This window comes from Alligator mississippiensis, chromosome 3 (genome assembly GCF_030867095.1).
Source record: "Alligator mississippiensis isolate rAllMis1 chromosome 3, rAllMis1, whole genome shotgun sequence".
Lineage (NCBI taxonomy): Eukaryota > Metazoa > Chordata > Crocodylia > Alligatoridae > Alligator > Alligator mississippiensis.
The window spans coordinates 275,764,494-275,788,505 of NC_081826.1; the positions used below are offsets into that span (position 1 = coordinate 275,764,494).

Below are 24,012 nucleotides of genomic sequence, written 5' to 3' on the forward strand. Positions count from 1 at the left end.
CTGGAAACTGACAAACAATTCTGACCGTTTTTGTATGTCTTGTCTTTTTATCTACAGAAAATAAGACCAGCATTCACTGCTCTTTCATAATGTTAAGCTACTATCCAGGGAGTCCCCAGGGTTGTAATGGCCAGCAAAATCAAATGGTAGTTTTTTGGATAAACTGCTTACTGGTCTTTTTAAAATATGTCCTCAGACATAATAGGCTGAAAATAAACTTGGATGTTTTTAGATTGTTCAGAATCCAACAGTAACAAAAGCAAAGAGGTTGAACAGACAAGGAACAAAATAGATTCATGTCAAGACAAGCCTTGAATATCTCAGAGGACTGAGATTCCGCAATTCTTGCAGCAGCTTACACAACCAACTGTTAGGTTATCAGTCTGTTTTAGGGACCAAAATGTGATTTACTTTGCTCTGCAATGGATGTGGTTGATTCTTTTTTTTTTATCTCCTACACACTTAAACTGTGGATCATTAAGAGTCTTAGATTATTGTTTTCTACATTTGCACATTTGTTAAAACATAACCTTCTTAGAGTTTGATAATACTTTACTTGCATTGTATCTCTTTTCATCAGGAATTGTAAAGCACCTATCGCAATACGGCCTGGCCCATTGAAGGGCATCCACGGTATTGCTATAATACAAATAAATAATTAAACAAGTCACTCTGGAAGATGTCCATTGGGTAGAACTCTCCTGGGAAAGTAATGGGGGCTAGACATATAGGAGACATAAAATTGGCTCCTATGGGTCACATTTCTAAGAGGGCTCTGCTCCCACTTAGGCTCATTTAAGACAGATTTTTCCAAAATATTCAACACCCAACAGCTTCCACAAGGACACTCTAGGCACATCTATATGTCACATTATATTGCTGTAGCGATGCACTATGTCACTATAATGACATACTGTGGTGACACAGCAATCGCATGCTTCTATACGTTGCTGGCAGCTACTTTGCCATAGCAGTGCACTCCCTGGTTTTAGCATGCCGCTATGGCAAAGTAGCAGCTAAGAATCCCTGTACTATGAGTACGGTGCAGTATGGGTGATTACTAAAGCACGGTGTAGTAAAAACATTGCCATAGGGCGACATGTAGACATGTAATTTGTTGGTCAAACCAATACAGAAGTCAATGTACCCAGTCTTTTTGAAAATCTGGCTAACCAGTTTGGTTCCTAAACAGGTACTGTGTGCTTTGGAAAATCTGGCAGTGGGTAATATTAGTAAAAAGTGATTCTTTTATTGAATTATCTTTAATGTTTGGAATGTAGGTAAAAATTCATTAAAATGCAGTGTTATTTTTTAATGAATAACTACTGCTTCAGCCTGCCATTCTCTAAGGATTTTACAGTAGACACATCATGTTGAAGTTAATCTTCCTTATAATCTTAGACCATTTTACTCGTTAAAAGTAAGTCAGAGGATGAAAGAATGTGTAAAATCAGTTTCCCCACCAACATATCCTTTTTTCTGTCACTAAGGCCACATTCTCCTGAAAAAACAAACAAACTGGCATGTCTTGACCCAGTAAAGGGTCTCCACAGGCCAAACAATATGTAAAATTATTCATCTGAGGTAAAATTCATTCCTATACAGAAGACCAACATGAAAGAAGGGGTAAATGCAACTTAGCTGCTAAACAGGATTGATTTTTACCCAAGATTAGTAGAAGTGAAACTGATTTTTATTCTAGCAACTATTTTGCAATAAAAACAATTTTTGTTATAGCAACTCAGTCATTACCAATAATTGTTGTAGTACATCCAGTGTTCCCCTTTCTCTGCTAAAGACATGTGCTGTGAGTAGTTTGGAAAGGAGGCAAAGGACTGACAGTAAGGTAAGACAGGATTTGCCTTGCCCCAAATGAGAATTCCAGCAGTACCAGCATAATGCTTCATTTCCTTGTCTAATGATACTGAGCCCAGTCTGGAGAAGAGATGCAATGTTGCTGTCTGTCTGTGGTATAATTCAAACTGAGGTCAGCCAGTATATAATTACATCAATGATATTTCCTTAGGGGCTTTCAGCCTTTTGTAGGATTGATGCTAAGGTTTCTCAATAGTTTGCAAGGCTGTAATGCCCTTGCACCTTCATTTTTGTCCAAGTTCATTATCCTTTTTGGGCCCAAACGCAGTCTGTGCTCTCTGGATTGCTGCTGGTGCCAAGGATCAAATTACTATTGGGTGGAGAAAGAACATGTTGTCATTATGGTTTTAAATTGTGAAACTCACTCTTGCTGAGAGTCTGGATCTCTTTTAGTTGGTTAATGCCATGAGATGTTTTTCTCCTCTTATTGCTTGAAATTACTTGCTTTGTTTATAAGGTATTTGTTATATTTCAAGAATGACTGGAAGTGCTTTGAGGTACATTTCCATGAAATGTGTCAAATGGCATCAAGGCTGTACTAGCTGCAACACAAATGGGTCTTTCCCGTGAGACACCCTGGCAGAAGATTCTTTATGTCTACTAGATGTGCCGCAGTATTTAGGTAAAACAAAGAAGAGGAACGGGCTGAGAATTCCCTGGTTTGCATACTTTCATGTTAGAAGCTTGAGAGCTTCATTATCATAATTCAATGGCTAATTTAAGTTTGAAGGGATTTGTTGAGATTTAGGTAGTGCATGGACCTTGTTTGTTTACTGCACTTCAGGGAATTTCATGTTTTGTACATGTATTTGCAAACAGGTGTAGCTATTTAGAGCTAAATTAGGATGCAACTCCTAGCTCTGCGAAAGAGTGAGGCAGCTGTTGTGATCCTGACAGGCTTCAGCTGAGGTGACCTCAATCCATATGCAGCACCTTGCAGCAGATGAAACAACCAGTAATTTTGCACCATGTGGTTATCTGTGTATGCCAATGCTTATTTGTATATGAAGCTGTTTTGCATTTGCTATTACTTTTTTTTGCCTTTATGTACTTGCATTGTCCAGGTGCTCTTTAGCTACTAGTTAAAGAATTGGCCCTAAATACTTTTTATTATATGTTTAATAGGGGTGTGCGAAATGGGCCGTATTCAATTTGGATTCGGCCACAATCAGGAACAGTGATTCGATTAATTGATTCAGATCACTATCCCCGATTCAATTCGGCTGAATCCGAATTTAAAGATTTGATGTTGATTTGGAGAATCAGCGGTTCGGCCATAAGCACAGCTTTAAATGTTTTTTCTACTTACCTTGAGGTACCAGGTGGCTCGTGAACTCTGTGATGCTGGGGCAGATGGAGCATCCCACAGGAATGCGGCCCTCCCACCCCCTCCCCCGCATGCTCAGCAGTGAACCTGGAAGTAGACTGGAATTACTTCCAGTTCACTTCTGGGTCTACCGCCAAGCGTGCCGGGGGGGCCCCCCCTGTGCCTCCCTGGCTCAGCAATTGGCCACGGGGAGACCCAGGATGCCCCCCCAGACCCAGGAGGCACCACTCACCAAGCCAAGAGGTGCGATGGGGCCCCCCCTGTATGGTCCCCAGCGGACCCAGAAGTGGACTGAAAGTGCTTCTGGTCCAGTTCTGGGTCTGCCGCTGAGCGCGCTGGGGAGCCTCCTGCACTCCTGTGGGATGCTCCATCTGTCCCAGCATGGTAGCGATCACGAGCTGCCTGCTATCTTGAGGTATGTAGAAAAAACATTTAAAGCTACATCTATGTCCAAATCGTCAAATCTTTTCGAATTGATTCAGAGGGTTCTGATTTGATTCGGAGAGATTAAAGTGTCTCCTGATTTGATTCAGAGGTTCAGCCACCGAATCAGGCTGAATCTCTGCTGAATCAAATCAAGGACCATGATAGCAGCCTTCTCCAGACCAGCTGAAATTCATCATGAGTTTGTCAAGTTGCACAAGAGGCTCATCAGAGTAGTTCTGTCTGAGTTTTTGTAGCTCTTGTTATGTGCCCCACGAGACATGGTAAATGTATACTTGTAGCAGCCTCAAAATGGGAAGAGGAGTTGCTGGTGTGGACTGCACAGCTGCTGGTAGCGTGTACTGGTTATGTCTGCGTGGCAATGATTTCCAGAGTAACAGCCACTGCGCAGCACAGATCAGCAGCTCCCCCCACCCCCTCCCCTTTTTGAGGCTGCTACAAGTACAGTATATGTTTCTCCAGACCATTTTTCTCATAGGTACATGGTTGGTTTCAACTGAGCCTAAAACACAAGCTTGTAAAAATAAGCTTTTCAAACCATAAGCAGTAGGGCAGATCCTTGTTCGTTGTCAAGGAGAACATGGTGCAACATGGAGTTGGGGAATAGCGTTGTGCATGCAAAGCTGCCATATTTTGCACCCTCTGATTCTTGGTTGGTTGGCTATGTTTTCACATAGCTCCAGCATAAACCAGAGCAGCCTTCAGACTGCTATACATTGAATTATCTACCAAGCATCCCAAAAAGTGGATATGACAGCTAGGGCTGAATGAAACCCCGACTATGACAGTTAATGTTGGCTATATGCCCCTATCTCAGGCACAAAAGGCATGCCCAATCTATGTTGACGAAGAATTTGCTAATCCTATTCTGGTCTTCCTATTGCTAGGACTTAAGGGTTGGTTCACACCAGTAGGTTGGTTCAAAGGAACAGTACTAGAGCTTAGAATCTCAGCCAATTTATGCCATCACTCTTTTTTAATCAAAATGTTTTTGTAATTGTTTTAATGAGGATACATTTATACTTTATTTTATTACTTTGGATAAATCGTACAACACCATATGGCACTTGTGCTCCTAACAGTGTAGTTACTGGTGTACGGATCCTGACAGGGAAATTGACTGGAAACTTAAAAAAAAACCCCAAAAGCAAAACTGACTAATTCTTCTCCACAGTCCTCCAGAGGCAGCATTCATTCTAAATTTTCTTCTACTCTTAGCTCATTCTGTGTTCATTGGGATGGTGGACCCCTGAGCAAGAATAAAACTGTTATGTTTCTAAACTAGGAAGATGACCTATGGAGCAGTTTATAGCTAAAAAATATTGTTGCATGGTTCTGTTGAGACTTCAAGCTAGCAAGTGGTTTGGAGGTTTTTGAAAGATAAAAATGAAAGATGTCAACATAAAATAATTTCCAAGAATAGAAAGTGCAAATTTAGAGACCCCAAGTGAGATTTGGGGCTCATTATGCTCTTGTACATGTCAGGCATGTTAAAGAGATGCTTAAGCCTGTTTTTAAAGGATTGTACCATGCCTTCAAAGCACAGACAGAACTAGGGACATTGCAGATACTGAGGATGTTGCTACAGCAGGGGATCCAAGCAGCACTAGACCTGAAAAAGGCACAATGATTGTCTTCTTGCTACAATGAAATCATTAACAACATTTCTGTAAAACTGGGTAGGAGTCAGTCAGAAACATCTTTTGCTTAAGGATTAGTTTTTCACATTATAGTAAAATAAGTAGGCCAGATTTACTCAGATTTTCTGTGGTGCTTTTACTGTGGAACACAACCTGTATTATTTGCCTCTCCCATGAAGCCACTCAGTAGCGTAACTAAGGGTGGGCGAGAGGGGCATCAGCCCTGGGCACTAATTTAAAAAGGTCACCAAATTTCCCCCCACCTCCACAAAGTCCATGCCCTGGCAGCAAGAGCCCTGGCAACAATGCCCATGGTATTGATCTTGCAGAAGCAGCAGCAGCAGGTGTACAGAAACAAATGCTGGGCCCAAACCCTGCTTGCTACACCACTGAAGCCACTTTTAGGTTGCCTGTGCCCAGTATGTGTTAAAACACAACTCAAATGTTAACTAGTACAATCATAAATTCTGGTACAGATACTACAGAAATGTTCTTTTCAGGACTGTAACCATTTGGGTCTTGCTTTGGCTGAAATGTACAGTCATTGTCTTCTAACACATCATGTTTTGTTACCTAAAAATGTATTATTAAAGAAACATTTGGACACTTATCTTGCTAGGATCCTTTGAGCCTAGCTGACACCCTGCCCTTGGGCAGGGGAGCTGGACTCGATGATGTTCCAAGGTCCCTTTCAGCCCTAATGTGTATGAAATCTATGAAATATTTGTGGATACATACATCCTCAGCCCTTTCCTTGTTGTCTGTACAAGGAAACGGGGAAACTGGTTAATTTAGTTTACTAGACTCTCAGGCCAAGGTTTCCAAGGTATTTAATACCCAAAATGGCAAAGACATGCCTAATTAAATCAATGGGAGCTAGACACTTGTGAAAATCCTACTAGGTGCCTATCTGCATCTTTGTGTTTAAATATCTTTGAAAATCAGCCCCCAGTGACATCACTGGAATTGGGATTATATTTGATATTATACAGAGTTTCAGGGAGCCCGTCCTGGAAGGCAGTGTAGCCATGGCAAAGTTCTGTGCCCAGGTAGCTCTGCTGGCTGTAAGGTGGAGGTGAAGACATGGCCTGATCCTTCTCCCTTCCATATCTACTAGTCTTGCCTGGCTCTTCAATTCAGAAAAGCACAAGTTCCATGGTATGACTGGTCTATATGGGGCTGTGAAAGATCTCGGGGAATATCTTGAGCTTTGTGTCCTTTTGCACATACCCAAAATGCTAAATACAGTCTTGTCCTAATGATTATTAAGAGAAAACAATACTGAGAAGCTTCATGGAGAATTTCCAGATGCAGCCAGTATGCCTCATTTATAGTAAATGGATAGTTGAAAAATTGCCTGGTCCAAAAAAAAATGTCTTCCAGAATAAACAGAAAAAAGATCTGTAAATACACACTTGAACTGACCTATTTTACTTGTACTTAAGGACAAATCCTCAGATAATGTAAATTATGGTACCTCCATTGACTTGTCAGTTTGCAGCACCAAGGAACTGGCTTTTATTTTATATATTATTTTGTATAAATTTCAAACTAACAGGTTTTTTTTCTCAACAGACTTGAATCTGTGCCTCATATCAGAGCTTTCAAACAAACACATGAAGGAAAGCCAAATAATTCTATGATGAAAAGTTTGTATAACTGGAAAGTTTTCCTATTAACATAGTTAGATGGCAAATTTCTAGTACAACTTGATTCTTTCCATACAGGTTACATGTTGATCTATAAAATTGATCATTTGGATCAGTAACTGATTAAGTTAAATGTTTGTGAAGTTCACTGAGATCCTTTGAGGTGAAAGGTGAGTTATATGTAAGTAAACAAATATAAATTTCATCGTTTCATAGGCTCATAAATAACTGAGTCTTTAGTGTTTTTAAAAAAATATTCCCCAGATCAAATCTAAGTAATTCAATGTACTGTAATTCATCTTCCTTGACTTTTAGTTAAATTCAACTGGGACAAATATTTTCTTCTTTGACCTTGTACAATGGTGTAAACATATTCAGTATTTTGCAAAATGAACCATAAATTAGTTTGAAATGTGTGAGCATCAGAACACAGCTACAACCTATATCCATGCAGCAAACATGAATTTGTGGTGGGATCAAAGGTAACCCTGAACTGTGCAAGCTAACAGCAGAAGTTGCATTGGGGAAAGTGAATGTTTTTAAGCCTTCCCAGAGGCACTGGGTGTTGGCTACAGCCAAGGTTGGGGACTTTGACGGGTGTGCCAATGCAAATAGGACCAAACCTGGAGGTTCCTAGTTAGTGCGTCTTACCTCTCCACTCACAGTCAGGCTGATCAACATATTTGGGATCAGGAAGGAATTTTACCCCATGGTCAGACTGGAATGGACTGTGGGGGGTTTTGACTTCCTCTGTAGTAGGGGGTGTGGCACTCTACCTGGGACCTCTTGAGCATATATTGACAACATTTTATAGAAACAGGACACTGGCTGCTATGGTTCCCCTGCTTTGCCTGTGGCAGGTTAGGGTGTTAGGTCTTTGTTGTGTCAGGTTTGACAGTAGTCTTATGTAGAATTCAGACAATGTATTATATGGGATGGCTTGGGTAGGAATGATCCTGCTTCAGGCAGGGGGTTGGACAAGATGACCTCTGGAGTCCTTTCCAGCCCTACTTCTCTGTGATTCTGGAACAATGTAATTAAACCATAATGATAAATTATCCCACAGGTAAATTAACAGAGTTGATTGTATTTCTAAGGCAAAGTAAAGACTACATGAAGTGAATTATATATTCCAGAGAGAGATGATGAATTAAGTATTGATCCTGCATTTATTGTAAGTTCATTGTGTATTTGTTTATGTATGAGGAAGACAATAAGACCTGAAATACCAATACATGCTTGAGTATTCTCTTGGTATGCTTATAACAGAGGCATCGCTAGAAAGTGAGGCCCTTTCTATCTGGAATATGATGCAAACCAGGACTCCAGACCTGTAGTATTATGGGATATGTAGTTCAGTTTTGTTGCAGCTATGTTTGTTTGTGTGGTTTGGCATAATGGGTCTTAAATTACGATGCATGATCCACTGGTGGTCATCCACAGAGGACGTGCTATTAGTCTGACAAGAACTAGGTGGTCACTTGATGGTGATTTCCTCATTTCCAACTGCTAAGCTTGAGAAGCTAAAAACATAAGGTCTACGTGAGTATTGCTGTAGTTGCAAGAAGGAGGTATTCTAATCACAGAGGCCAAGTGGGATTTAAGCAAGGGGTGGCCAGCCACGCCATGCCCTGGGCTGGATCTGACTGTGCACAGTGCAGGTCCTTGCAGGCCAGATCCACAGGCCAAGCAACAGCTGCAGCAAGGCAAGAAGCAGCAGTGGTGGGACCAGCAGAGGAGGCGATGTGGCAAGTAGCCACAGGGCAAATTGAGCTGTGTTCCATACCTCTCACCCTGTTGCTAACCACTATGTCTAATGGGGTCCTGGGCCCCTGGATTCTGCAGCAGGCCCTCCCCCAAGTTCTCTTGTCCATTAGCAGCCTGGAAGACCAGATGGAGTGGCTCCATAAACTATATGTTTGACACCCTTGATCTAAGCAATTGAAAATGGAAAAGGAGATGGTTAATGAGCCATTCTCTCACCTAAGATCTGCCCCATGATACAAACAACTTTGAGATTATCTTAAAATATTGTAGGTTTTAAACATTCTTTTTATGATAAGTTATGTCACCTATTTTATTGTAATACGCAAGTTCATTTTTATGACTTTGGGTGCATCTACTCGAGACACTCATTGCGCATTAACCTAATAACTCTGCACAGTAGTGTGGTGGTTAAAAACCACGCTAATAGCCTACTGCACAGTGTTATTAGGCTAATGAGCAATAAGTGTCACAAAATAACCATGCGCTCATGCTACTGCACAATAACTCTAGTTACTACACATTTAGTTATTATTTCATTAAGCAAGTACTAAACTAAGTGCACAGTAACTAAGGCACTTTATAGAATGTATAGATGCGTCCTTTGGGTAGAGGACCCTAGGAAGTTGGTTCCAGATTCTGGCCACCCTAACTGTAAAATATTGCCTCGTGATCTCTAACCTAAACCTATTCTCCATCAGCTTATTACCACTGCTCCTCGTCACTCCAGGTGGTGCTGGGGAGAAAAGGGCTCTTCCTATTTGCTGATGATCTTCCCTGATGAGTTTGTAGGCAGCCACCAGGTGCCCCCTCAGCCTCCTCTTGCTGAGGCTGAACAGGCTCAGGTCCCTCAGTCTCTCCTCATAGGGCCTGTCCTGCTGCCCTCTCACCAAACAGGTGGCCCTCCTCTGAACCCTTTCCAGGCTGGCCACATCCTTTTTAAGTGCGGTGCCCAGTACTGGACACAGTACTCCAATTGTGGCCTAACCAATGTCACATTGAGGGGGAGTGTCACCTCTCTGGTCATGGGTGACCTAAACTACCCAGACATTTGCTGGGAGGAGCAGACAGCCGGGTCTGGCCGCTCACATAGGTTGGGTGGGTACCCTGTGGAGGCATCAATGCTGCAGTCACTTAATTTATTGATGAGAATGGGGTGAGAGACAGTGTCAAAGGCCTTCTTAAATTCTAGAAAGACTACGTCCACGGTGACACCATCATCCAAGGATTTAGTTACTTGGTCATAAAAGGTAATCAGATTGGTCAGGCAGGACCTGCCTTTGATGAACCCATGCTGATTGCCCCTGAGCATGATCTCCCCTGCTGACCCCCCACAGATGTGCTCCTTGATGATTCTCTCCAAGATCTACCCGAGCACCGAGGTGAGGCTTACAGGCCTATAGTTACTTGGCTCCTCCTACCTCCCTTTCTCAAAAATTGGGACCACATTAGCTAGTTTCCAATCCTTCAGCACCTGGCCAGAAGACCACGAATGCTCATACAGCCGGGCCAAGGGCTCCATGATGACCCCTGCCAGCTCCCTCAACACCTTTGGGTGGAGGACATCTGGACCTGCAGATTTTAAAATGTCCAGCCCTTCCAGAAGATCCCTAACTACATCTGCGCTGACCAAAGGCCTGACAGAGCTATCCCTGAGATTGTCCGGTCCCTGTTCAAGAAAACAGAGACAAAGAAACTGTTAAAAATATCAGCTTTCTCGTCTGGCGTAGCCACAAGATTACCATTTGAGTCTTGCAGGGGCCCTACATTGCCTGGTGCCCTCTTCTTGCTCCCAATGTACTTGAAAAAAGACTTTTTGTTGTCCTTAATCCTGGACGCTAGCCTGAGTTCCATCTCTGCCTTGGCCTTCCTAATAGCCCTCCTACACTCCCAGGCTGAAGAGGAGTACTCCTCCTTGGTAATAGCTCCTTCCTTCCACTGGTTGTATGCCCCACTTTTAGTCCTCAGGCATTCCTGAATGCCCTTGCTGAGCCAAGGGAGTTTCTGAGCACTCTTACCCCCCTTGCTTCTCTCAGGGACTGTTACCCTTTGGGCCTGGAGGATCATCCCCTTAATGTACGACCATCCCTCATGGACTCCCATCTCCTCTACCTTCTGGGCCCTCAATGCCTCCCCCACTAATCTCCGAAGTTCATTGAAGTCAGCATTTCTGAAGTCAGAGGGCTGTAAGCCCTTGACACCCTACGCTGGATAGTGAGTTCCAGCAGGTGATGATCGCTATTGCCCAGGTGGTCAAGGACCTGCAGTCCTCTCACCAGGTCATCCCCAGTGGCCAGGACCAGGTCCAGCAAGACATTACCCCTAGTGGGGCTGTGCACCTCCTGGATAAGGTGAAGGTCCTGTAATACAGCCAGGAACCTATGCGAGCGGTCAGACCTGGCTGTCTGCTTCTCCCAGCAAATGTCTGGGTAGTTTTGGCCACCCATGACTATAACATCCCGTGATCTAAGCGCCTCCATAAGCTGACCGGAGAAGTCCCGGTCCAGCTCTTCCCCCTGGTTGGGTGGTTTGTAGTAGACACCCACTGTAAGGTCCCTTTTGCCACGCTCCCCTTGTAGTTTGACACAGTGTCTCCGCCCGACCCTCCTCTAACCCAAAGCTAATCCTTGATGTTGTGAGGTGCTCTTTGACATAGAGCACGGCCCCCCCGTCCCTTTCCTCTCTGTCCTGTCACTTCTATATGGGTTGTATCCCCAAATGCCCACCACCCAGTCGTGGGTGGGGTCCCACCAGTTTTCTATGAGCCCTGTGAGTTTCTCAATGAGAAGTTCCAGCCTCTCACATTCACAGGTGAGAGTCAAAAAGTATATGTTCATTTTATATATCTATACACACACACACACACACACACACATATATATACACACACACCAATATTTCATATTGATAGATCGATCGATCAATCTATGTACAGGGGTGCTATGCAAGATACTGCATATAGACAGGGAACAAGGGTGGGTTTTAGACAGCCTGTTATAATTCTGCATGTATCATTTAGGGTGATGTAATATGTTTACTGTGACTTGAGCATCCCCAGGTGGTGCAGGCATATTCAGCCACAGAGAAACAAAGTGCTACAGAAGTAGTACATAAGGTGGATGGATGTGTTCCCAACTTTGAATTTAATATGTGGTTTTTGTAACTAAGTGTACGGTCTAATGTTACCCCTAAGTAGAGCACATATTTCTGACGTTTGAGACTCTGGCCACTCCAGGTGACGTTCAAGTGTCATTCTGCACCCTATTTCCTCAGGTGAAAGGCACAGATTTTGGTTTTGCTAGGGTTTGGTTTGAGATAATTAGGTAGGTAGTAATCTGACATGTCGTTCAGTGCTCTCTCCTTGATCTTCTCAGTGTCCTCAAAATTCTTCTGTTGTGTGGTAATGCAGAGATGTCAGCATAGATGAAACACTGATATTGAGCTGGAGGTGGCTGAGCTGATTGTTAATGTAGATGTTGAATAAAAGTGGGGCAAGCACACTACCTAGTGGTAAGCTGTCTGTTTGGGAGCACCATCTACTTTTCTGGCCACTTAGTACTACAAAGAAGTGCTGTTCTCCAAGAGGTTATGAATGGTCTGGCTTAAATCTAAGTCATCAGGCATGAGGTAGTTTATGGATCATGATGCAGTGTTAGACATTATGATATACAGCAGATAGGTCAACAAACGCTGTGTTGGTGATCAACTTCTGTTGGAAACAATCTTCAGTATGCTGTGTGAGGTTTAGTTGTTCCTGCACAAGATCAACCTGATCTAAAACCTGCTTGGTCTTGTGTAAGTTTAGAATCTACCAAGGGTGAAATTCTGTTGCAGGATTAGACGTTTGTAGAGTTTGTAGGCAATGCTGAGGAGGGAGATCAGTTTATAACTTTTTGGTGATGAAAGGTCTTTCCCTGGTTTGGGCAGAGACTCTTGCCTTCCTCCATACCGATGATATTTGTTTACTTACCATGCATGTATTGAATAGATCAAGCAGCCATTGCTTTGCAAGAGGTCCTAGGTATTGTATCATCTCAGCGAGTACATCATCTACTCCTGCTGCCTTCCCATGTTTCAGCAGGCCTATGCTGACTGTCAATTCCTCCATAGTAAATGGACAGGTTAGGTCTTTGGGTGGTTGTTTGTCAGATGGTATAATGCAGCGATGGTATTCTCCAGTGTTTCTCTATGTGAGCGCTTCCCATTGTTCAGCAGTTGTTGCAGGAAGTAAATTAAAGAAGGTCTCATGTCTTTTTTAAATTGGGATTAAGGTCTGGGGGATGCTGGTCATGCTTCCTGGGAAGATTGTGAGGTAGAAGTAGCAAGGGAAGGTGCTTTTGGAGGAGCCTACTGCCCTTGACACAGCAAGCAAGCGTCAATCATGGGTACCCAATCTGGCCCCCTACTTTGCCCTCCCGCCCCCCCCGACCCCACTCTGTGCCCTGCAACTTGGCTAGCTGGAACATGTTCTGCAGGCTGTTTGCATGGGGTTGCACATCTGGAAGTGCAAACGTTGCATCCCCAAAGATGGGAGGGGAAGTTAGTTTGGTGCCAGAACTGCCCCCCTGAGTTCAGGGGGTGGAAAGTTAGTCCACAGAACAGGAGGGTGGGGAAGGGATGCTGGAGAACTGTAACTTGGGTGGGTCATCTGTGGGGATTGACCACACAGTAATGGAACATGAGTTGAGTAACATGGATTAGAGGTAAACCTGCCCTGGAGTGGTGTAACTTTAAGTGCCTAAAGTGTGCTTAAACCTAGTTGCAGGTATTAACATGTGGACAGTCCAGGAGTTAAGAGCTCCTAAAATTAATATGCAACTAAAATTAATGTGCAGCTAGGCCTCAGCTACCTACCTCTTTCTCAGTAAATTGCATAGGAGGATTTAGTTGAGTTACACTGTCCTCTAGTGGCGCCCAAGTTTCTGTGTACTACTTTCATACAGCATAGGGATAGATTTTCTTGTGGTTAAAACAAAGGATTTTGGATATGGTTTACAGGATTAAATGTTCAAAGGCATCTACTAATCTTTTGGGTGCTTCACCTTTTGAGAGCTGCCCTGATGCACTTCAGACTAAATTTCTAGAGGTGCTGACTGAGCACCTTCATCTCCCATTGACTTCACAGAGGTGCCTGGTTCTGAAAGTCACATTGTCATCCAAAAATCATTCAAATCAGGGGTCATTTAAAATTAATTGACACTTGTGAAAATGATGCTTTTAGGTTCTACTCCCACTTCTGTCAGAAACACTCTGTGTGACCTAGTGACCTAGGTCAAAATGTTCATTCTTCAATAGGATTTCCAGACACTTGTATAGGATTTGCAGACACTTCAATAAGATTTGCAGACATCTAGATTTAAATACTGGTAGGTATTGGCATCCACATTTGGAAATAACGGCTTAAGCCTCATTATCCCTGTTTAAAAAAAGCCCTTAGTTTATTAAAAGCTACGGTGCTTGCACCACATCTCACACTTGACTCTTCACTGCCTTACATCTTGTGTAGTTATCTTTACTTGTACAAAAGATTTTAAATTTACTTTGAAATTCACTGTGCCTAATATAAATTTATTGTGCCTAATGTACCTTACTTGAATCTGGGGTAGAATTACCTCTGGAAAAATCAGAGGTAAAACTATATCAATGTTAGTGTTGTCCATAGCTATTTGCCAAGACAAGCAGACTGTTACTTGCTCCAGACAAACAATTGCTGCAAAGACTATTGCTCAAGACAAACAATTACCTGCTCGCTCCCTGCCCTCCCCCATCCCACCCAGTCTCAGCCCAGTAGCAAGGTGCTGTAATAGTTACTCTAAGCTGCTACCTATACCTGGATATCTACTTGTCTGCTTGTTCCATATATCTGTGTACAAAATCAATGTAAGTTATACCAGTAAAAATATTTTGTGTGTGGAAAGCCCTACAGCTAGTAAATTTAGAGCTAGCTAAATTATGTCTAAACTACATCTCAGAAACATCTATAACCACAGTGCAGATACTGTCTCCAAGCAGGGCTGGGAGCAGCTGAAATGGGACTTGCTAAGTCCCTGCTTGTTCCTTACCTCCCATATTCCCACCTCCCAGAGTACTAATGATGGCTCAAAAACATACCATAATGCACACCTTTTACTAACAATTTTTAAAGCATGTAGACAGACTGATTTGACCTACAAAAAAATGCATTTATTTAGTAGTGTATGTAGGCAGGGAAACTTGAGCGGTATGTAGGCCGCTCAAGTACTCGAGCATGCATACTTGAGCGGCTCTTGCCATAGCTGTCTATCCAGCATGCTCTCTCACCAAGCTAAACAAGAGGAAACAAGAAAAGGGGTATTTATTAAAATATACACATCTGTCCTTATGTGAGGAATATTGCTCAGATCCGGCTAAAGTACCGCAGCATGTATCCATGCTATTTGAGTTCTCTAGACCCTGCCAAATGGGCACCTGTAATTGGGATGGTTTTGCTCATGGCATTGAGTACTCTGGAGTTCTGGTAATGGAGAATAAATTAAGATTGAAATGATAAAATATATTGTCAGAAATTTAGTGGGACTAAGACACCTGTGTCTTTGTTCTGACATCAGTTCAGGGCTGTGGTAAGAGCTAATCAAAGGGAAAGAACTCAGGTTCGGTTCAAAAAGGAACTCAGACATCCAAATGGGTTTAAGCATTTAGGCATCTATGTCTAAGAGAGCGACTTGCAGAAATTTCACTTAACTGCTATAGCACCCAGGACCCCCAGACATCCACATTTATCCCAGAAAACCTAGGTAGGCACCTAAAATTTGACTACTGCTTGTGCCCAGAGGCACCACTACTATAGCTTAGTAGAGCATTTTGGCTCCTGTCCCAGGCCTAAGGCTATTTGGGATTCACAAATTAGGGTCTCAGGGGCATATGTACACATGCAAGCGCCACAGTGCTCAGTGCTTTGAAAAGTGCCTGGTGCTATGTTGCTTGCAGTTGCATGAGTGGCAAAATCTATGTCAGCACTGAGAAAATGGTGGTGGCACACTTTTGAACTAAAACCCATAGAAGGTGCTTTCAAAAGTACACTGCCACCATTTTCTGTGTGCTCATGTGCATTTTGCCACTTATGCAACTGCATGTGGCACAGCGCAGTGTGTATCAGCTTGTGTGTGGAGCACACTCGATTAATTGAGTCTGCTCTGAAGCAACAGATCTCCAGCTCATCGCAGGATGAAAATGTATGTGTATGTAACCCTTCTGCTGAGCACCTGTCAGCAGCAACAAGGGCCATGTTCAATTTTGGAGATGGTAAATACATTTTACCATGGCTTGAGTCCCCACCCAGTCTACCTGGGAAACGCTAAATGGGTTATTAGGGTCGATTACTAAAACCAACAACCTTTTTCTTGCAAGCAGTGTAAACAAAAAAACCAGATTTATTACAAAGCATAAAGAAAAACAGAAGTCATTACTAACTATAGTTTTAAAACACTACAATCTACAAAACAAAGTCTATAGGTGGTACCCTCTTGGAGGGGTCTTTACCCATACCCAGGCAGTCTGGGACTTGGGGCTCCCCAATGGGTAGTTCCCAGGACCAGCACCCCTATACCTGCCCTTCAGCAATGGTCTGGAAAGGGGGGCCCACACCAGAGAGTCCAGTGAGCTGCTCCATGGGTCCACTGTGCTGCAGAGAGCTGCTGGAGAGTAGGTCCTTCTGCTGCATTGCAAAGGGCCCCTTGTTGCTCCCTGAAAAAGTGTAGCGTTGATCCTCCTTTTCGCATGGCAGATTTGAGGTGTGAACTGCAGTTTTCATTAGCATAGCTCACCCCAAAGTTTTTACTACTAGTCCCAGCTCCGCTGGGGCAGGAAACTGCAAGAGAGCTCAGAGAAAAGTCAGCCAAACAGCAAAGGAGCCTGACCAGCAACCAGCACCAACTGCATGCATTGGTCAGGAATGATACAGAGCCACAAAAGCAACATGTGCCAGGCCCAGGCATACAGCGAACAAACATACAGCAGGGCCAGCAATACAGCTATGCTGAGACACAATCCCTGTAAAACAATACAAGGGGGACTTGGGCCTGTCCTGCACCCTGGCCTGAATATACAACAAATGAGTGCCAGGCCTACTTGGCTGCAGCCTGGATGTATAGTCTCAGCTACATGCTAGGCTGAGACCTAACAGCTATGAAATAACAGAAGAGGGGGAGGACAGGGACAGGCCTATTTTGTCTTGGGCCTGAACTAGAACTAGTGCCCAACCACACCGCTTGGTTGGGGCATAAACTGCAAAAGGGACAAAAGGCCATATTTCACTGGGCCTGGACTAGGCAGCAAAAAGCCAACCAGGTCTATATACCACTGAGGTCTGAATAAGCAACAGGAAGTACCAGGGCTTTACCCTGGCCCAAATCTGCCAGCCAATGTATTGCTGGGGTTCAGCCCCACACTGGTGGGCTGAAATACAGCAGTGGTAAAATAGCAAAAAGAGTCCAGGCTTATGGCTTCAGCCTGGACGTGTAGTTTCAGCTGTAACATCACGCTGAGACTCACCTCCTGGTCAGTCTCCATTAAGAAATGATACTCTGGTGGCATCATTGCACCTGAGGCCTGCATGGCCAGTAGCTGCCAGGACCCTGTTCCTGGGCAGCCTGCACTAGGGAAGGATGTGTTCATGGCATCATCCCACTTCACGGCCAAAACAGCCAGCAGGACACGTAGCTGGGGTTTCAGCGACACAGCTATGCAGAACCCAACAAAAGTTGCAAAAGCAACTAAAACATGCCAGGCTCTCAGTCCTGGCCCAGAGCACGCCAGCAAAACTGCCAGGCTCCAACCTTGGCCAGTTTGCTGCAGGGATTGATGCCCCCCCACATGGCATCATCTCATTCAAAACCCAGAAAACAAAAAGGGGAAAGAAGAGGGAGAGAACAGACGTCTCAAGCCCTTAGACAGACTTTCTCTCCCTGCCCCTGAGGCTTTCCCTTCACATTGCTTCAGTTTGTTTCACCAGTGAAGAGAGGGGTAAGTCCCCCCCACACACATGGGAAGCAGGCTTTTCTGGCTCCCAAGTCAGTGTTCAGGCTTCAGCAGCCCCTGGAGGAAGACAAGAACTCTGACCAGGTGGTCTGACCCTTAGATACCTTTTCTGACCTTGGCAGACAAGGTTCTTTGGGTGAATCTGATATCTTTTATTAGACCAACTTAAATAGTTAGGGAAAAAATTGTAGCAAGCTTTTGGGTTTAAAAACCTTTGTCAGGCTGAGGAAGTCTCTGCACTTAGTGTGTGCTCTTCCTGGATGGAAGAAACCAGAAGCTGGGCTGGTCTGCATACAAGACAGGCAGTCAGTGAAGATGTAAACTGAGGAGGCAGAGGGTGAGAGGCAGGCTGGGTGGAGCAGGGGAGGGGAGAAAAAAGGGATGAATGTAGCGGTTAAATAGTGGAGCGGTACCTGGGGAGTCAGATGTCAGGCAGGTCATAATGTGACATTGCCATCCAATGTCTATATTTAGTCCATGACTTTTTGTATCCAGGAGATTGATAAAGTGAAGTTCAGCCCCACTTTGCCCTGCTGCTTCAGGTCTTGCCCTCTAGGCCCTAGGGGGAGGGCAGCAGGGCAGGGAGCCCCGAGCCCACAGCAGGCAGCTTGCACCCACTACTGCCACATGCACAATTCTGCAGAGCGCGCGTCTGCCATATTCCCCCAGGGAGCGTGCGCAGCGGCAGGCAGCCAGCTCCACCTCCCCAGACAAGCTGCCTGAGGCTCCATCCCACTCCCTGCCAGGGCCCTGCAGCTGCACATGGCCCCAGGCCCCATGCACTGTCTGGGCTGAACAGCAGCTCAGCCCTGCCCAACTGTCTCCATCACTATGGTGGCCCTCAGTCTCTCCCCCCCACCCACTGACCTGTGGGGACCTGCTCTCTAGGCTGCCATGTACATGCACAGGTGCACATTGTGCCCCCTACCTGACTCCCTTCCTCCTATCTCCCCCCCACCCCTCCTGCCCATTGCAGGCTGGAACTTCAACAGCCTGAAAGGGGAAATCCACCATTTCCTGCATTTTCCTCCTTAAAATTAGAAAATCGGTGTTTTACTGCTGCAAATGGAAAACCCAGATCCCTGTTCATTACATAACTTTGCTGTATAAGATGTACCTTAACTTTAGACCTCCTTTTATAGGGAACATGTTTTATACAAGAGAATATACAAGAGAATATATACTATATGCAACCTAAATCCAGGATAAACCGCACTTTGGCATACTCTTTTAACATTTCTTATTAGCTGGTTTAGGAGACCCCCGTGTTCAGCATGCTGAGTGGTGTGAGTCCCAATCCTAGATTTCAAAGTCTCTCCATTTTAAAGTGGAGGAACGTTAAGTGCCGATGTCTCTTGGTGGCTCTCGCCTCCCAGTTTGCATCTTGGAAGAAATTGTCAAACGTGCTGGAGATCTTGGTAAAGAGACGTAGTTAGCCATGTTGGTCTGAAGTCAAGTAAAGACAGGGTAAATTTGCACTTTGTAAACTGATCAAAGTGAGTGTCTGTCTGGGTCCATCCGTCCACCCTACCGTTACCATCTCAAAAGCCTGGAGAAATATCACCAATGATGCCTCTGGAAAATACTCTGTATCAAAAGGGAAGGTCGCCAGCATCCTTGTTGAACCCAGTGTTCCCAGCAGTGAGTTGCCGATCCTCAAGAACCAACTTTGCTGGACTGGATGTTGTGTCTGGTTGCCTCTCAGCTCTGAAAACAAGTGCTCTACTCCAGCTTCGTTGCAGCCTAGATCTTGTGGTGGCCAGAGGAAACAGTACAAGGACACTTTGAAGGCATATGTCAAGAAAACAGATGCCGACATCAAGAGCTTGGAGAAGCTGACTGCTAACCAACTCCAATGGTGCTGCAACCTCAACCAAGCAGCAGTCTGTTTTGAGGTAAAGCATCTTGCCCTCAAAGCGGAGAAGAGAGGAGGAAGGGAAGGGGGAAGAATGGGCCTGTGGCCTACCCTCTGTGGAAAGACCTGCAACTTCTGTGGACGGACGTGTGGCTCAAGGCTTGGCTTTTTACGTTGTCTCACGACCCATCCATTAACTGTGATCATGCTCGAACTGAGGGATTGCCAAAGGTGCATATATGTTCTGGCATATAAAACACTACTCTCAGCCCTCAGAAGGTGCTGAGGGCTATCTGCTGTTATGCCAGGTGGGAGCAGGGTGCTGTCATCTTCACTGTCACTCCACAATGCCCCAAATTTCCCAGCTTCTCCTTTTGTCCTTCTCTCAGATGGTCTCTGTCAGGGTGGACACCAGCACCTGAGAACCCCAATCTTTCCTCCTGCCCCTGGCTTTCTCGCTTTCCACACAAGCTAGCCCCTGCGCTCCTGGAGCAAAGGCCGCTCCCCAGCTTTGCAGGGCCCCGAGCCAGCCCTGGCCCCGCGGTGCCTGGCAGGGGCCACCCCATCAGCTCCAGGGCCCCAGGGCAGGCACCGGCACGGGCACAGGCACGGGCACGGGCACAGCTGCCTTCGGGGCATGGGGTTGCCAACTCCGTTTGCATCTGTTCAGGGAGGTTTCATCACGTGACATAACATTAATTACAGCACACAGGATTTCCGTCAGGAAGGCAAATGCACGTGACTGACAATTTAAAAAACCCACTGGAGTGGGTTCCACATTTAAGGCTTGTTTTAAACCGAATGCCCTATCATGATCTCAGCAGTCTAGTAATTCCTGGAGACTCCAGGTATCCAGGCTTTGGTCGGATGAGTCTAGACTCAGGAGGACAAAGCACCCAGGGCTCGTGGACAGAGGTGATACCTTTTATTAGACCAAAAAAACTTTTGCAAAAATAAATTCTTTGAAATAGCAGCACGAATGACGCCACGGCACGGCTGCGGGGCCGCCGCGCTAGGCTGATGCCTCTTAGTAGGAAGGAGGAGCCGGGGCCGCGAGGGATGACGTCACCCAGCGCCCCTAGCCCCGCCTACTCGCGGGGCCGGCGCGGTGTCACCGCGTTTCCCTTCCCCCGGCCCGGCGGAGCAGATTGGGCGGCGCGCCCGGAAGTGGCGCGCGGGATAAAGCGGAAGCGGGGGGCGGGTGCGGCCTCTTTGGCGCAGGCGGCCAGGGAAGATGGTGAGTGCGCGGCGCGGCGCTGCCAATCCGCCTCCATCCGCCGCGGCCCCTGCTCGGCACGGCGCTGCCTCCCGGTCCCGCGCACCCTGGGGACCGGCTGGCCCGGGAGCCTGAAGGCGGGAGGCCTCCCGCCTGGGCTGAGTCCGCTACCTGCCGGCAGCCCCGCGGGGAGAGCCTGGGGCCGGGAGCGCCTGCGGCTGCCTCTGCTGAGCCGCCCGACGGCCTAGGGGAGGGATCCTGGCCACGGCTTTTTCCTCGCAGCCCTAAGGAGGGTGCGCTGGAAGTGCCGAGGGGGTGGGGGGAGGGGTCCGCACTGGGTAAGCTTTTGCACCCTTCAGCACTGTGCTTCTCTCGACAGAGGTGTGCTTGGGGGCTGAGACGTCTCCGGCGTGTGAACCAGAGTATTTCTAAAGCCTTAGGAAGCAGTATAAAACGTAGGGGAACTTGAAAGGGTGTAAAGAGCCGTGGGAAGCACCTCCTGAGTTTGGAAGCAGCTGCCAAACCATGGAAAGGGTGCAGGGCCTAGAGACACTGGTCAAGTCTTTGCTTTGTGAAGCAGGAGCATTTCTGTGACTTCTTTTGGTGACCTGTGTCAGGCTGTATCTTAATACTGTGCTCTTGGTTTTTCAATGCTCTGAAACGTGCTTCAGACGAAGGGAACGTCATCCTTTGGGAAGCGCCGCAATAAGACGCACACCTTGTGCCGTCGCTGTGGATCCAAGGCGTACCATCTCCAGAAGTCTACTTGTGGGAAATGCGGGTACCCTGCCAAACGCAAGAGAAAGTGTAAGTTGCTACAGGAGTTTTTGTCTGGGGGTGGGGAGGGGGGGCGGGAATAGCAGTGTTTCATCACTTATTTGTAAACAGAGCCATCTTATATTTGGGGAGGGGTAGGAGTGTGTCTTTCTCTCGGAGAAAAGCAGAATGTATGCACAAGGATCTCCATGCTGTTTGGTAGTATATTGGAGTTGTGCCTAACAGCAGCAAAAAGCTCCATATCTGGCATGGAAGAATGAGCCCTTACTCATTGTACTTGCGTACCATGGTGCGTGAAGTATACACAGTCCTCCAAATACAGCCTGTGCACCATGTCCCCCATGGGAACAATTTTTTTTGATGTGCGTATGATATGTTTGTGTGCTAGTTATTGTTCCTTTACCTTGAGAATGGTGATCCTTCAGTATCTGCAGGGTACTGTACAGCTAAATATGTAGGTTATGCAAAATTAATTAAAGTAATAAATTATGTTGCAGATAACTGGAGTGCAAAGGCTAAAAGACGCAACACCACTGGTACTGGTCGTATGAGGCACCTGAAAAAGGTCTACCGTCGATTCAGGTACATAACTGAATATTTGCTTTCAGCAAATGACTCTGTTATGTGGCATTATGTGAACTTCAAATTCCTTTTAAAAATCCATTATCCAGCTGAGCATTTAGTACTGCTTTTAATGTATCCTTGCAGTATAATCTTAAATAGTTGGTTACTTCTATGATTTAAAGGTTATTTGAGAGTTCAGATATGTTAAGATCAACAGTTTTGTTTTTATACTGAAGTGTTGGCTGAAGCTGGAGGGTTCTTTGTTTTGATTCAGATACAGGTGATGGAAGCTACAGTGGAAATAGTATTTGCTTGGAATGTAACCCAGTTTTCATTTAGTTATGAATTTGAATTAAACAATGCAATTTTACTTTTAGGCATGCAACTATAGTTTACACTTCTGGTAACTTAAGTTTTTAACTAAAGGAACCTGCCATTATTTTCTGCCACTTCTGTGAGGAAAGCAGAGCCTGTCATGATGTGAAATTATGTCTTTACTTGTGGCAGTACGTTTCCTCTGATCAGCTTATTCTTTCATCTCATACATTGCACGTTGTCAACTTCAATTCATTTGTGGGGGTGGGGGGGGGCTAGATATTCTGTTGAAAAACCTCAAAGGAATGTGCTAATAAAAGGACACTTTCATGCAACAAATTACTTTATCATTTGCTTAGCTCATTTACAGATGTGCTTATTTTGCCAGACAGGATAATAATTGGACAACCATTAAATATAAAGTTTGTGAGTTAATGACAGCAAACATGCTAGACAATGATGTAGTCTAGTCTTGTGGTGGTCAGCCTCTTGGTCTCCAAGGGCCTAATGCTGCACCTGCCTGGCCCTGTGTACTGGGATCAGGTGCCTGAACTAGTGTGCAGGGCCTGGGGCTCCTTGCAGGTCCAGAAATTTGGCAGTGGTGCCAGTGCAATCTTGCTAAATCTCTGGGCTTGTTTGGAGCCTTGCAAGACAGAAGACATGGAGCTGCAGGTTGGACCTGGCCCACGGGCTAAGGTTGAGCACCCTGGTCTAGTTAATCTGTGTTTTAGCCAGAAGTTCCATGATTTCAAAATGCTGTACCTCAAATCAGAAGCCTTTTGAAATGGATGTAAATTTTTAGGAATATAGGATGTTATTCTTAGCAGTGCAGAAAGTGCTTGTAGTGGGGTTATTGTTTACACTGATCAAAATTCAGAATAACACTTTCTAGCAAAGCAGTCATAGCATATTGCAGCATGTGCGTTTCTGCAGCTTGGAGTGTTGCACGTAAAACATTTGTTGTGCGCCTTACTCTGATAAGGCCTTTCCCTCTCCTTCCCGCCTCTACAATAAAAGTTGCTTTGCCAAAAGTGACCTTGGAGGGGACTTCTTTAGCCTTACTGTATTTCACTTTGCTTTGTTGGTATTTGGCACTATTGTTAGGATAGGTTTCTTCTACTTCCTAAAGTGAAAACTCCTTGATTTAAATCACTTCCTGGAAAAATATATCAGGGCAGGTCTTCAGCAAGAACCTTGCCTGAGTGAGCAATGCCAGTTGGAGTCCCATTATATTGAAATACATTGAAATTGACTTACTGGGAGAGAAGTGGTCTTACTGAAATATTAATGACAGCTTGTCAATGATGTTTCTCTCAAAAAATGTCTGAACATATGAGTTCAGAAGTGATTTCAACCTGTAACTGAGATAAGCTGAACCAAAAACATTGGAGCTTGAGACTTGCCCACAAATAAATAAATCCTTTCTAAAGGGTGGTAACTACTTGTTTTTGTGCATACAGGAATGGATTCCGTGAAGGAACTACACCGAAGCCCAAGAGAGCCGCTGTTGCAGCATCTAGCTCATCTTAAGGACATGTATTTGTTAAAATAAATGTTTTAAACCAGAACAA

At 45.1% G+C, this 24,012-nt stretch overlaps 1 protein-coding gene and 1 non-coding gene across 2 annotated transcripts; both read left to right on the top strand.

The window, feature by feature from the left end:
• Positions 1–20,720: 20,720 nt before the first annotated feature.
• Positions 20,721–24,012, top strand: RPL37 (ribosomal protein L37). Its single transcript, XM_006277875.4, has 4 exons — positions 20,721–20,806; positions 21,457–21,592; positions 22,060–22,144; positions 23,902–24,012. Exons 1-4 carry the CDS (start codon positions 20,804–20,806, stop codon positions 23,969–23,971), a joined length of 294 nt encoding a protein of 97 aa, XP_006277937.1. The 5' UTR covers positions 20,721–20,803; the 3' UTR covers positions 23,972–24,012.
• Positions 23,734–23,814, top strand: LOC132249701 (small nucleolar RNA SNORD72). Its single transcript, XR_009461267.1, has one exon. It is a non-coding gene; the product is annotated as a small nucleolar RNA SNORD72 (small nucleolar RNA).